Source organism: Micromys minutus (genome assembly GCF_963924665.1).
Source record: "Micromys minutus genome assembly, chromosome: 18".
Taxonomy (NCBI): domain Eukaryota; kingdom Metazoa; phylum Chordata; class Mammalia; order Rodentia; family Muridae; genus Micromys; species Micromys minutus.
This window is the reverse complement of record NC_137953.1, coordinates 21,667,213-21,681,498: the sequence shown is the minus strand read 5'-3', so window position 1 is coordinate 21,681,498 and position 14,286 is coordinate 21,667,213. Positions and strand designations below refer to the sequence as shown.

The following is a 14,286-nucleotide window of genomic DNA, read 5'->3' as shown; positions in this document are numbered from 1 at the left end:
CAGGAATGTGTGTATATTCTTCCATTTGTGACTCTTGGTAAACTACATAATTCTATGTTATAAGACTCAGTTATTTTCTTACCTATAACCTCAAATCAAATTTATGCGTGCAATTACATTATGTTCCTGTTGGGGTAAAACGCGGTGCAGGGGCAGAACTATTTAACAGGTATGATACTGTGAGACTGACCATGTGAGTAACACCCTCCTCAGTGAAAGCATGGCAGCAGCCCCTGTGAATGCAGAGCATCCTGTATCCTGTACTGGCCACAAGCCAGCCTCAAACTGAAAAGGCTCAGATCCTTAGTCTGGTATTGCTTCATTAGCTGGTGACATTAGCAAGTTACCTTTCCTTGTGCTACAAAAATGCCTTCAGCATGTAGCATGACTACTTAATTCTAGAATTTTAACAACAACAACAAAAAAAAATGACATCATGTCTGAAACGTCCTTTTGCGTCAAATTAGTAGACTATCCAGTCACTTTCTTATCCCTTCCTCCACACTCTTGGTCACTGGCACCCAGGTGCTCCAGTCTTAATACTGTCCTAAGAGTTTGGGGTTTCTGATTTGTTCACTATTGTTGTTCTCATGGTTATAACCATAAATCTTTCCTTCAGTTCATAGTCTTTCCCCTCACCTAACTAGTCTCTGTACCTCTTCCCCACATCCTGGGCGATTGAGTTTCTCTTGACAGCAGTCTGTGTATGCCCAAGCTTCCCGTGTTAGACTCCATGGCTAAGAATTTGCTTTAGTTGGTTTTTCATGAGTGCACATTTTAGTGCCTGGCTTGCCATTATCTCTGCTCTGTGTTTCTGTTAAGTTGTATCTCGATCACTCATTGAACTACATGCTACCAGACATGGCTATGTTTATTTATAATGACATTGTGTTTCCCAACCCAGCATCATTTTTAGTAGATTAAATATTTGTATTAATCATGAAAATTTTACTTCATAGTAAGATTTTAATTCACTTTTGAGAATTATTTTTCCGTCTCCTTAAATCCTGGATTTTGACATCCCGTTGTTTTAGTAGAGACAAAATTTCCTTCTTTGTTTTGAGAAACTGTATTCTGCTTTACTGGGTCCTGGTCAAGATTGGATTTAACTGACTTGCTTTCTTTGTTTTAACTTTTATTTTTCAGGCTGCTAAATTGGATATCACAGCACAACCCTCGGGGTCCCAATGGGGGACTCAGGATCAAGACGATGTACCCTGGTCTCCCGGTTGCCAATATTCAGGAAAAGTATTAGCAGAAGACATGATTCCCTCCCTTCCTCACCCTCTTCTGGTAACACGGCTTGTGTGCACAGCTCCTCCCCTTCCAGCACTAACTCCAGCTCAGGGAGCACGGGGAAACGTAGGAGCATATTCCGTGCTCCCTCTATCAGCTTCCACCATAAGAAGGGGAGTGAACCTAAGCCAGAACCCACTGACCAGAACCTTAGTATTTCCAATGGTGCTCAACCTAGTCACAGCAATATGCAGAAACTAAGTTTGGAGGAACAAGTCAAAACCAGGGGAAGACATTCTGTGAGTTTTAGTAGTTCCCGAAGCAAGAAGATAACGAGATCTTTAACAGAGGATTTTGAAAGGGAAAAGGAGCCTTCAACTAATAAGAATGTCTTTATAAATTGCCTAAGTTCTGGTAGAAGTGAAGGGGATGACTCTGGATTCACGGAAGAGCCAAGTCGCCGTTCTATTAAACAGTCAACAAAGAAGCTACTCCCCAAATCCTTTTCATCTCACTATAAGTTTTCTAAGTCGCTTCCGGTCCCTCAGAGCCAATCTACATCCTTAGTACAGCAGCCTGAATTCTCGCTGGCAATTGCCCAATGCCAAGAGCAGGAACCCGCCTTAGGAAGACCTTCCCTATCCTGCTCTATGGATGTAACTGAGCGCGCAGGCAGCTCCTTACAGTCGCCTCTGCTTTCGGCCGACCTGACCACGGCTCAGACGCCTTCAGAGTTCTTGGGCTTCACTGAAGATTCTTTGTCTGAGGCAGATGCCTTTCCTAAAAGTGGAAGCACCACGGCATCACACTGCGACAACTTTGGCCACAATGATGCTACCTCTCAGCCCATTCCCAATCTTACTGCTGTCACGAAGACAAAGATGGAATTTGTGGGGTCTGGACCCTGTATGACGATGTCTCCAGGGAGGTACAGGCTAGAAGGTCGGTGTGGCCCTGACTTGCCTTCTTCACCAGAGACCCCTGCAGCTATCCAGAGAGAAGGGTTACCACAAAGCACTGAGCCCTCTGTTAGGAATGCGAGTGATCCAGAGACACACTTACCAGCTGATCAGCAAGGAGTAGAGAACCCCTTGGCACAGGCTGGTGAACCAGTGCTGAGGACCAGCTCACCCAGGGCACTGGGCTCCCTCGACCAGCACAAGGCACTGGCTGAACGCTTTAAAGGGGTCCACCCAGTTTCCGATTCAAGGGTAATCCCTTCCTCTGGGGATCATCACGTTTTTAACAAAACATCTTACGGATATGAAGCCAGTGCTGCCAAAGGTATTGCAGACTTTCCTCTCGCAAAAATTATGTAAATTAATTTTCATTTTCTTTGAACGATTACTTTTACTCTGTATCTTGAGTGGAAGGTAAGTTTCCTTTGTCTTTCTAATTTCGGTGGAATGCTTGCTTTGGTTTTAAACTCCCCTCAGCTATAAAGAAAATGTAAGTCGGTCTACTCACTTATCCTGGCTGTATTCTTTCTGATGTTCTGACCTGAAAAGGAGGTGGAAGGAAAGATAACTCCACTTGGATTGTGGCTGAGGAAGCATTGGCACTTTCTGGCTAATGAAGTGAATGCATGCCAGTCAATGTCTTCAGGAAGAAGATGTGTGGAAATTCAATTCTGCTTCCTGTGTTAACAAAACTCCACTAGCTAGAATCCATGTTTCAATATAGATAAATTCTGTATGGCAATACAGAGAGATTGCAGACCATAAAAATAAGGAGAGTTAGCCTGCCAAGTTTAAACTTCACCCCCAACATTAACTAGCTATGTGTGGAGTTTTAAATGCCTTCACTTTGACTATATATAGAACTGTATTTGTGTGTATGTGTGTGTGTGTGAATTATTTCACTTTGGTTCCAGAAAATACTCCAGGCAATTGTTGTTGAATGGGCCCCACTCCATTGACGACTTTATGTGCCATGATTTACTATTTTCTTTGTCATTTGCACTGCCCTAGTAGGAACTGTCTCAGAGCTGGGGAAAATGCTTATGTATCCAGAGATAATGTGTTTAGCACCGGTTGTAAGCACTGATTAAAATGCTTTCTCCTGTTCTTATAACTCTTTCTTAAGCAAGAGGACTGGGGCTCAGGGAAGATACCCACCCACCCCCAGTGACAGAAGCAGATGATGGCTGGGCTGGGTCAGAACTGCTCGGCTCTTCGTGTTTCAGATTTTGCAGATCTAAAGACAAGCCACTGTGGAGCACTGGCAGGTGGAGGCTATCTTGATATAAAATTCAGACTCCTAGTATTTATGCCATATTAGATAAATGATGTAAAATATCAAGATAAATCAAATGACATATCATATCAAAACCCACAAGTCCCTTCCGAACTCAACAGTCTTGTAGTCTAAATACACGAATTTGTTTGGAGTATATCTGATACTGTACTACATAACTTTTGTTTGATAATTTTGAAACAAACTGCTACTTGGTCTCTCAGGCTGACCCTAACTCCCCATGAAGCCTACACTGACCTCTTGTCTTTGATACCTGAGTGGCATTATGCAGATTTGCTTCTGTTGCTGCCATGAGTCTTCAAAAGGGAATAAAAATTGTTACTATGAACTCAGGACTTCTTTCTGAGATAGAGACCTTTCCAATCATTCTAGGATTTTTTTTTCATTATCTTAGAATGGTATATTGATTAAAAATTCCATTTAACCATTGATCCTTATTTTCCTTCATTTGTTTTGCAAAAGTTCTTGCCAGCAGCCTCAGTCCGTGTCGAGAAGGGAGATATATAGAACGACGGCTGCGGTCCTCCTCTGAAGGGACCGCGGGGAGCAGCAGAATGGTTCTAAAGCCGAAGGATGGGCATGTGGAAACCAGCAGCCTGAGAAAGCCCAGAACCGGGTCCTCCTCTTCCAAAATGAACAGTCTGGTGAGTCCACACAGCCATCTGCAGATAATGAGAAATGCTCTGTGTACTTGGCACGCTCAGAATGAACACACTTGCAGAATGAATACAGGGCAAATGGAAAACTGGTTTCCATACTCAGTGTCGCCAACCAGAGAGGCGAAGCTTTCACTTGAGAGTTTCATGGGGTGGGGCAGATAACAGCTTGGCGTACCGCAGCCCTCTCTTGTTTGGGGGGACTTGTCTCATTTCTAAAGCAAGTGCTAATGATAGAGATGCTGAGCGTGGCGACATTCCAGAAGTCATACTCCGTGACCACTCTACTTGGCAGCCTTACAGTATGGACTCCTTGGGGCCTTTAGTGGCTTCACGCGGGGCCTTTTCTCTCAGGGTGAACAAGGTACAGGAGCTGTGGGAGACCCTGCAAAATTCCCACTTGAGACTTGAACACATTCTTAGGACAAGAGCTGAGCTTGCTTGAAGGCCAAAAGTTTGTGTGTGTGTGCGTGTGTGGGTGTGTAGGTGTCGTTTTTGGTCTGAGCTTGCACCTGCACCATGCGTGACAGCTGTCTTACACTATAAAACAGAGCAGTACACGAGGGGTGGACTGTGTCTACCATGGAGCTCAGGACGCCTCGAGACCTTACGACTTTTCAGGTGGGTTTGTGATGTTAGAGGTCACGCTGCTCATTTTTGCACCATTGTAAGTTTTTACAGCCATGCATTTAATCCTCATTATTTAGCAAAGCTACCTTACCATTAGCTATCTACCGACTGTATACCTGTCTACTTACGACCCATGAATATAGATTAAATGATCGAAATAATCCTGGACAGTGACCACTTAATCATGCCCTAGCTTCAAATGAAAAACACTGTCACCACGGCAGACCACTGTGTTGTCAGAAGCCTTAGATCCCGAAGTCCCAAATGGCTGTAGAGACCCATTTTTACTTGTTTGAAGATGTTTTGGTTACTGCTCAGAGAGGAAATCCCCCTCCCCTTAATCTTGGGTAAGTCAGAAACCACAGTATGACAAGTGTCAGCAGGACTTCTGGTACCGCTGGTCCCAAACTGACCATGTGTTTGCATTTGAGCTCATGCGCACAGTAGTGCAAGTATCAGAGCTTTCCCGTGGTTTTAGGTAACCCCTTGTACAAAAGTCTTCAGAACCCTTCAACACCCCCCCCCCCCAAGGAGTAATGACCCAGAGGTTGGGATTCACTGTTTCAAATAATTGTGGATTGAGGCTGATTCTTACAAAACATTTTCCTCTGGGAAAACTGTATTGTTTCTTTACAGAGCAGTAGTTATGTAAATAGTTTTTTCAATCCAATCCACTTAAGAGTTGGCCTTTGAATTATTTTGTATCTGAAATTGCATTCTTTCCATAATTATTCTAAATAATTTTCCACATAATGTCAACGAATCTCTCTCTCCAATCCTTTCGTTAGATCTAGAACTTTAAAACATAAGGGAGTTTGTTCTCTTGGGGGCTCTGCATTTCAACACGTATCTGCTCAGTACTAGAAAGTGGCCACTAGATGGCAGGAAAACACCGTTTTGTGTTGGAACACTTAGGGCTTGGAGGAGGAATTCGCTAAACCAACTAAGACTTGGCTGGATCTGCGGATGCTCTTTGTTGAAATAAACACCAGCACTTTTCAAGTTTTAGAGGTGACTTAACAGAAATTATGATTTCAGTTTTCCTTTACATTCTTCAGTTCGCATATCATTCCTTCCATTACTATTTAAATTTCGATTAATTTAAAATCTGCTCCTTACATCTCTAACATTTAGCAGTCAAAGGAGGAAATTCCGTGATGCTTTAGACAGTTCTAGCATTGGTTAATTCAGAGTGTGGTGGAGAAATGATTTCTAATAATGCTAATGAATCCAAGGCACAGCTTCTGACTGTGCAGTTGTAATTTACAGGGGTAGAACCCCATGGACTTGTTCTCATTTGGGCATTTGAACTATTACCCAAATACTCAAATGTCTGTGCTGCACCATTCCACGAGGCCTGTCGCTGATGCTGCAAACTGTTCCTGTAGGATGTCATGACTCCACTCTCTTCGTGTTTGAGTGAGAGACGTGTAGCGCTTGAGTCATTCTGGCTCGACCAGAAAGCTCTGCCTAGCTGCCCGTTCAGTCCCCCAGTGATTGCTCTTCCTAAAGCATCTAGCTGCAACACAAAACAATACCCACCAGACACCCCACCCAGAGTAGTGTGCATGTCTGCTTTTCTCCATTGTTAAAGGAACATCAGGGCAGTTGTAAAGAATAAGAAAAGAACCTTGTCTCTGATTCTCTTGCATCAGTCCAACTTTGGTTGTTAATAACAGAACACTGGAGACTCTGCAAGTTATAAGAGAGAGATAAACTTTGGGCATGGTTCTAGTTCAAGGTTGATGCCTTTGACTGGTCCCTGGCCTTCTTGGTGGCAGTGTCCCAAGAACATCATATAGGAAGAGACAGCAATTGTTGTAAAGAACTTTTCAAACCATATCTAAGACAGACCCATTGCTAAGAATGAAAAAAAAAAAATCTGTTAATTAATTCATTCATGAGAGCAGAACGCTAAGGAGTCCCATTTCTTTTTACCTTTAGTGTGCATATAATTTTAACTTAAGTCCTCTGGGGGCGCCAACTTTACTTGATCAATAATCCTCAGGCCTGAACCATCTCTCCAGACTTATAATTTTATTTATAATTGGTCAAATCTATTTCTTCCTTTTTCAAGGATAGGAACAGCTATTTATCTTGAACAGTTGCCCCATAGGTTGTCACAGTCTCATATCATGTGACATTGAGGGTTGAATGATTCTGGATCTGTGACAAATCTCTGGCTGTCTGAAACAGATGCACATTTGGTAAATCAGAATGGATCCCATTTAAAATAACATCAATTTCTCAAAAGATAGTCACTGAAACCCAAAGGCTTAACATTTTCTCAAAGCAATTTAAAAGTTGTTGTTTTTTTTTTCTTAATCTCGTTTCTATTGAAACTTAAATACAACACACTCACTTTAATATGAAAGATAAATTCCCACTTTTAGGCCTGTAAATATATTACTAACGAACCACAGAAACCCAACATAAAGCATCCTAAAATTTAGAGGAAAGCAAATTATTTAATGTATTTCTAGTTGCACCTGGTTTTACAATTGGTACAATTATTCATGATTGCCTTATAAACCCCCTTACCTGTCATATCAGGTCAGGAGCTGTGATTGACAAATGAATCGTACATGAACAGCTTCAATCTCCCAATGCAATGGTGTACTTCCTTCCTGTCCTCTTTCAGTAGGAACTCTTCCTGCTCTTCTCCATTCCTTTGTTTATCCCTTCTTCAGCCCTCATGTTAGATACAGCTGGCCTCTGGCCTCTGCTGTCTTACTGGGCCATCTTTTCATTGACCTGACCCCATCTGGAAATCTAAGAACTAGGTGAACTTCCATGTGGTTTACTCACTGTTAAAGGCTAAGAACTGCTACTTTGTCAGAACACTGATAGCAAATAGGCACTGGAGATCAATATACTAGAATTCTGCAAATAGAGCCTGGCTCAAAGAGCTGCAGCTACTAATAGGTGAAAGGTAGAACTTAGAAATGACTTTGAGTTGGGCTCTCTCCCAGGGAACTAATGTCTTCTCTAGCTTTCACTGGTCTGCATCATGACTGATATTCACGTTACACATAGCCGTTCAAGCCAGCTGTCTCAACACCTCAGCCTTCCGTTATCCTCACCTCCTCCCACCCTTTGTGTCCCAAGTCACATTAGAGAATCAGCAGTTATGCCCCTGAAAATAAGACCCGCATTTCCCACAGTGCCACGGTGCTGAGCCATATATTTTGCAGCAACTGCTACCACCCATGTTAACCTCTCATTTTTCCAGTCAGTCACAGCTGACGTTAGGCAAAGAACAGACAGTGGCAAAAGTCACAGGTTTCACTCATGTGTTGACGGTCCAGAAAGTCTGGTCGCAAAGCCTGGTTGCCTGCTCAGGCTGCTCTGGTGCTCCACGAAGTCCAGGCATCCCTCCTATAGACACCGCCTTGGTAAATGGGATTGTAAAGCCCGGCCACAGGAGGGAAAGGAACATACAAATGCCAGTGTGCCTTCAAACAATGCAGAAGATGCAACGTGGATTAAAATATAGTAGATGAATGAACGCCATGCTTTGTCACGTTTCCATATTGTTTAAACAGCATCATTGCCTAAACACCCTAACTGTCCTTAATACCATGTTTGCTAATCTTTAATGTGTCTACTATAAGAATGTGCTTTTCTGGAACAAAAACATATAAAATCTGAGGGATGCCTTTTCCAAGAAAAGGGAGAATTGTTTTTATCAGTTAAAAATGACTTAGTTCAAGCAAATTTGGGCAAAGTATCTGGGGACAGGACAGGGTATGGCTTCTCATTCTATTCATTTCTGAGCAACACCACTTGATTCCTAGGTATGTTCCTTGACCTAAGAATGAAAATAAGTGTTGTCTTTTAAATTAGACTTTTGAGAAGGTGTTTTAAGAGCTCAACTCATGGCTCAAACGTGTGTTTGCAGGATACCAAGTCCCAAGAGAAAAAAAAAAATTCTTAAAAAGTTTTCAAATGCTCTTTACTTGATTCATTTTCATAGTTCTCAAAAATTTTAGATTTTTTTAAAATCAGTGCATTAAAATTCTTATAAAATCATGTAAATCATACCTGTAAGATTTGAATATTTAATATTTGAATATTATTATGTTTTGCAACTTAAAAACCTGTGAAGGCTAACCAGTTTTTGTTTGATTTTTATTAAATTGTCGGGAAAGCACTTAAGATAGCTATTGTGGGCATTTGCAAAGTAACTTGAATTTTCCATTTCATCAGGTAAAATCAATCATGGAAGGAAGGGAATGGGGAGGGAAATAAGAGAAGGGGTGGGAAAGACATAATATTTAAAATGTAAATACGGAGACTATTCAATAAAGGTGGGAAAAAAGAATTGTACATTTATTTTATGTGAATACTTATGAAGCATTTTCTGCCAGATCTCAAGATGATGCTGCATAACTCATTACAGGATCTGATGGCAAAACCAAAAATCTGTGTAAGGCAACATGTGTGATATTTTCCCTCTCTCCCTTCCTTGTAGAATTAGCTTTGAACTCAGTGTCTTTATTATGACTACCGGTCTGACTGATGATTGCAGTTTCTCCATGTGAAGGAAACCTTCACAATGCTCACTGTCTGTGCTAATCTTCTGACTTCGTTCTTCAAGCTGCTGGGAGACTATCTCTGCCAGGAGGATATTAACTTGACTGTTTAAACTTTATGAGATTTGAAGTGGAGGGCGACCAGCTGTCAGATAATTCTGGTAGAGATGAGGCAGTCTGTCTCAGCATGCTGTTGCCCTCGGTAGATTTATGTTTCAAAGAAGTGTGGCCACATGAACACATCTAAATGAAAGGGCAATCAGCCACCTGGCTATGGTTCATGAATCACAGTGAGTTTCTCCTTCTCAGTCTATTATGTTTTTGATAATAATACTAAAAGTATATAGAAAGTATCTTAGCCTCAAGTGACAGGCACAGTACACAGATACTAAAGTGTGCAGCAGCCCATGGGAAGCTACTGTGTCCAGGGAAAAAGGACAACAGTGTAATGTTAAGCTTCGATTTAGAAAAGAGAACAGTGCCCTCTATGCATGCTCAACCACAAGATACCTGTCTCGCTTGGAGGTCCTGCTCAACAGAAGGGTATGGGGGTACCTGTGAATTTCATGAAAGAGAGAATTGAGTTTATTGAAGAGAACTTGCTGGAAGCCTTCCAAGTCTGATAAGTTAAGCTCCTGTTTTCAGCATATAATTTTGCTCTGTGTTTTATCTTTATTTGTCCTACTCATTAAAAAAAATCTATACAGTGGTAAGCTTCCTTAACAACCATTCATTCAAATGTATATTTATGTCAGCCTAACAGAAAGACATTGGGTTAATATTGGAATGTTGGATGCAAAGCTAATGAATGTTCTAAAGGTCAAGAGTCTATCACAGACAGTGCATCTCAGTGAAAACAATCTATAAGTGACCATGTAATTTCATAACCTGAGACTTTATAGAAGATAGGAAAACCAAAGAATCTTCCAGCAACCTTTGGGAGCTTTTCAAACAGACACTAAGCATGAAATTTCCCTTGTGGAAGAGTCTCTGAGTTCTGTGTCCCATCTCAACTATAACTCCATTGTCACCTCAAGAGAAGCAGTCTCACCCTTGAGGAGTTGGCCAGGCATTCCATCAGTGCACAGAGTTAGGTAAGGTAGGACTGTCGAACGAGAATGAAATATCACCATAGAGCTGAGAGAGCTAGGGAGCGCTGGGAATAGAGGGTTATATGCCATAATTTTGGTGGGAAGTCAGGAGCCATTGATGGTATTAGACAGTCAGTGGCATAAAACAATTTGGAACTTGTAATCATTATTCCTTTATTTTATGTTATTGTTACTTTTAATAAGCATGTGTCTGTACGTGCACATACATGTATGAGCATGATTCAGTAATGTCCTTTGATTGTTTTGGTGTCAGAGATGAAGTTCATGTCTTTAGGCTTTGGGACAAACATCTTTCCAGAATGATAGATCTCTCTGGTCCACAGATTTAAATAGATTTAACGAATTCTCTATGTGCCTGAAAAGTAATATAATAAGTACCTTATAAAAGGAACATCATAGTTTTATTATTTTATAATATATAGCATATTATTATTACTTCTTGTGAACATTAAAGAGAAGGAACTTTTATGGTGCAGTTTGATTGAAACACTTGAAATTAAGCCTAGTCTTTTTCTATTAAGCTAAAAGCCTATTGTATTTATTCAGCAGTGTTAATTTCACTTTGATCGTTTCTAAAAATTGTGAATTGGTGCATATAAATGACTCCTCATCGCTAAGTTATTGAAATTTATCAGGAGTCAACAAGTTTGTAAGAGCAAAGATATTGGTGGAAGAATATGGAGTAGAAAATGTTACACTGATGTTACATTGTGTCTGTCCACTTTTTCTACTATCTTTTGTTCATCAGTTTTTGTATCTGTCTTAGGCTGGGAGTTCAGATTAGTTGATAAGTGATGAAGTCACACAAAGTAATTTATAAACAACCAATTTTCTAGCACAGCTGAAATTTAACCTATAAAATACCATACAACTTCCAAACAAGTTAGTGTTGAAAGTATACGGGCTAATGGAGGAAGTTCATAGCACCCAAGAATGTCTGTTGCCTTCACAGAAGCGATGGGTCCAGGGATGGAGCAGCTCTAAGCATCCAGTGGCTCTGAAGATGGGTACCACTGTAGGCTTCTGTGGGCGTAGTTTTCTTACCTTTCTTTCCATGTGCTAATTTTGTAATCAACCACTTTCTTTAAACTGAATTTCCATTATGAAAGGTGGACAGAAATAAAATAATAAGAGGCCAGCAAAGTAATCTGCATGAGTTGATTGTGTGATTCTCTTCTAATCAAAACAGGCCAAGATTTATATATATATATTTATAGAAAATGACTCACATCTCTATCTTCATTAAAAGAAAGTGCTCTGCTTTCTATATTCTTTTAAAAAGTTGTTTCTGCCTGTGATGTTGAAGATGAAGATTATTAATAATGGATGAATCAGAAATATCAGCAATTCTGAAAAGAGGTAGCAATTATATGGAAGCTTGCACGACCCTTTGATTTCAAAAGATCATAAGATCTTTTGAGTCATATCTAAGAACATATATTTTTAAAGATTACTTCATTAGTAATTTTCAATAATAAATATTTTATAAAATTTCTCTCCATCATTTTTTATGTTTGTGATTCTGCGGATAAGAATGAGTGCATAAGGATGTCAGAGGTTAATGTGAAGAGTCTTTTTCAATTGTTTGCAATGTTCTCTTCCTCCTCCTCCTCCATATTCTTCAAGACAGTGTCACACACCGAGCCTGAAGCTCACTTACTGTCTTTCAGCAAAGGGGAAGAATACAGAATCCGCTTTAAAAATAACACAGTAACCTTTCTCTATGCTAGTAACAAAAGCATCAAGAATTCTGTTGCAAATTATGGAAAGACCCCCATTCATGATAGGTTGGAAACTTCATCTAAAAAGAAACCTTATCAGGGAAGTGAGAGATGTTAAATCCTTGAAGAAAGATATTGATGAAGACATTAAAATGTAGAAAGACTTCCCATGCTCACTGATTGAAATAAAATTTTTATTATGGAAATAGCCACTGTACCCAAAGCAACTAACAGATTCAATGAAACCACAGTCAAAATTTCCATGCCATTTTTTACAGATAGGAGAAAAAAAATTCTAAGTTCACATGAAAGCACAGAATACTCTGAATAACAAAACAATCCTGAAGAAAAGTGCTGGCAGATTCCTGTACCGATTTCCACCTATGTCATAAAGCCATAGTAGTCAAAAGAGCATGACACTTGTAGGAAGTAAGAAAAAAATAGAAAACACAGCCATCAATGCATGAGGCCACAGCTACCTAGTATCCTACACAGATGCTGAAAAATACAGACCAGGTTAAAGAGAGAATCTCTAGTAAATGATGCAGGGAAAATGGAATGTCCACATAGAGAAGTATGAAATGAGATCTATATTTATAATTTTGCACTAAAATAAACTTCCAATGGATCAATTATCTCATGTATGAAAGTTGAAATGCTAAAACTGCTAGGAAAACATTGGAAATGCCTGTGATATATACATGTAGGGTAGAACTTTCTGAGCACAACTCACTCACTCTCTCTCTCTCTCTGTCTCTCTCTCGCTCTCTCACTTCTTTATAAGAAATCAAGGCCAAACAATCAAACAGAACTAGTAAAAGTAAAATTCTTCTACATAGCAAAGGAAGAGAAACCCCAGCATGAGGGAAAATGTCCTTACCTATTGTGGGGCAGATAGGCGTGATTGGAACCCTGATCTTCGATTGAGACTGGTTGAAAGCCCCAGGAGTGAAAAACAAGATGGCAGGAGCTTCCAGTACTCTCGAGAAATCAGAAATCCTCACGCTGCCATAAGCAGTACACAATCTTCACGGTGCCACAAACAATGTGTGGCCCCACAAGGCATTGGCCATGTCCCAAGTACTGCCTCCTCAGGAGGAAGGATGTGACATGGACCCCAGCCAGATTGGCCATGCCCCAAGTCCCTCCCCTGCATGTAGAAGTGACTGCACGTAAGCTCTAGGCAGAAGCAGGACCACCCCAAAATATGTAGACAAGGTCGCCCCAAACCCTGAGGCCAAGCCAATAGGAAACTGGTTGTCAGACCCTGAAACCATTTCACAAACTGTACTTACACGAAACCAGAGCGCTAAAGTAAAGAGACACATGTAGAAATCATTCCTCCACCTGAGTTCTTCGGTTCAAAAGAGCTGGTAACACTTCTATTGGGAGGAGATTTTCTCTCCCAAAATTCTTTGCATCCCGCACCAGTCTCTTGCTGTTCAGTTCAGCTTGCCACTGGCAGTGGCATTCTGCTATATCCAGCCAGGATCTGTGGTAGAGCTCCATTCTCACAAGCTTAGACTGGGGCTCACACTCCCTGCTGAGCTTTAATCTCATGTACCCAGCTGAGCATTGGTCTTAAGGGCTCAGGACTAAGTTCCCACACACCACTGATCATTGTTCTCATGCTTCCAAGCTTGAATTCATGCCCTAGCCAGACCTAGTGATGAAGGTAGCAGAGCCTCCCTTTCCCCAATCAAAGAGCTGTGTGGGACTCCTGGAGCAAGGTCTCACAATTTATACATCCAATAGTGGAGTTTACTTTTGCTCATTGTATGAAAACAGTCATTTCTAATCACAATGACAACATCGCTAAAATATGCAATATGTAAAAATACAGATTTATAAAGCAATTAAACCTGGGGGCTCTTTGTATATTTACTGTAAATGTGCTTAGTGGTGAGTCCCTTTTGCATTCAGCAGCAGCAGTCGCGGACTTTTAAGACAATCTCATCTAGAATCAAAGGAGAACTTGCCATGCAAGGCATGCTATGCAGAGTCCATGGAACAAAGCAGCACTTGGACCAGAAAATGAGACAGAGTAAAAGTAGAACATGGAGTCAGAAAACCGGATTTAACCACGCCCTAAGTAAAGTGGCTCTGTTGCTTCCTACCTTGAGATAATTCCTCCGGTTTA

The 14,286-nt window shown here is 40.8% G+C and overlaps 1 protein-coding gene across 1 annotated transcript in view; it reads left to right on the top strand.

Moving 5' to 3' along the window:
• Positions 1 to 1,187: 1,187 nt before the first annotated feature.
• The window catches only part of CCSER1 (coiled-coil serine rich protein 1), a gene marked incomplete at both ends in the record, with an annotated part of 925,644 nt that continues 912,545 nt past the window's right edge, over positions 1,188 to 14,286 (top strand). Inside the window, 2 exon segments of the mRNA XM_080931819.1 lie at positions 1,188 to 2,520; positions 3,955 to 4,136. Coding sequence (XP_080787945.1) covers positions 1,188 to 2,520; positions 3,955 to 4,136 — 1,515 coding nt within the window.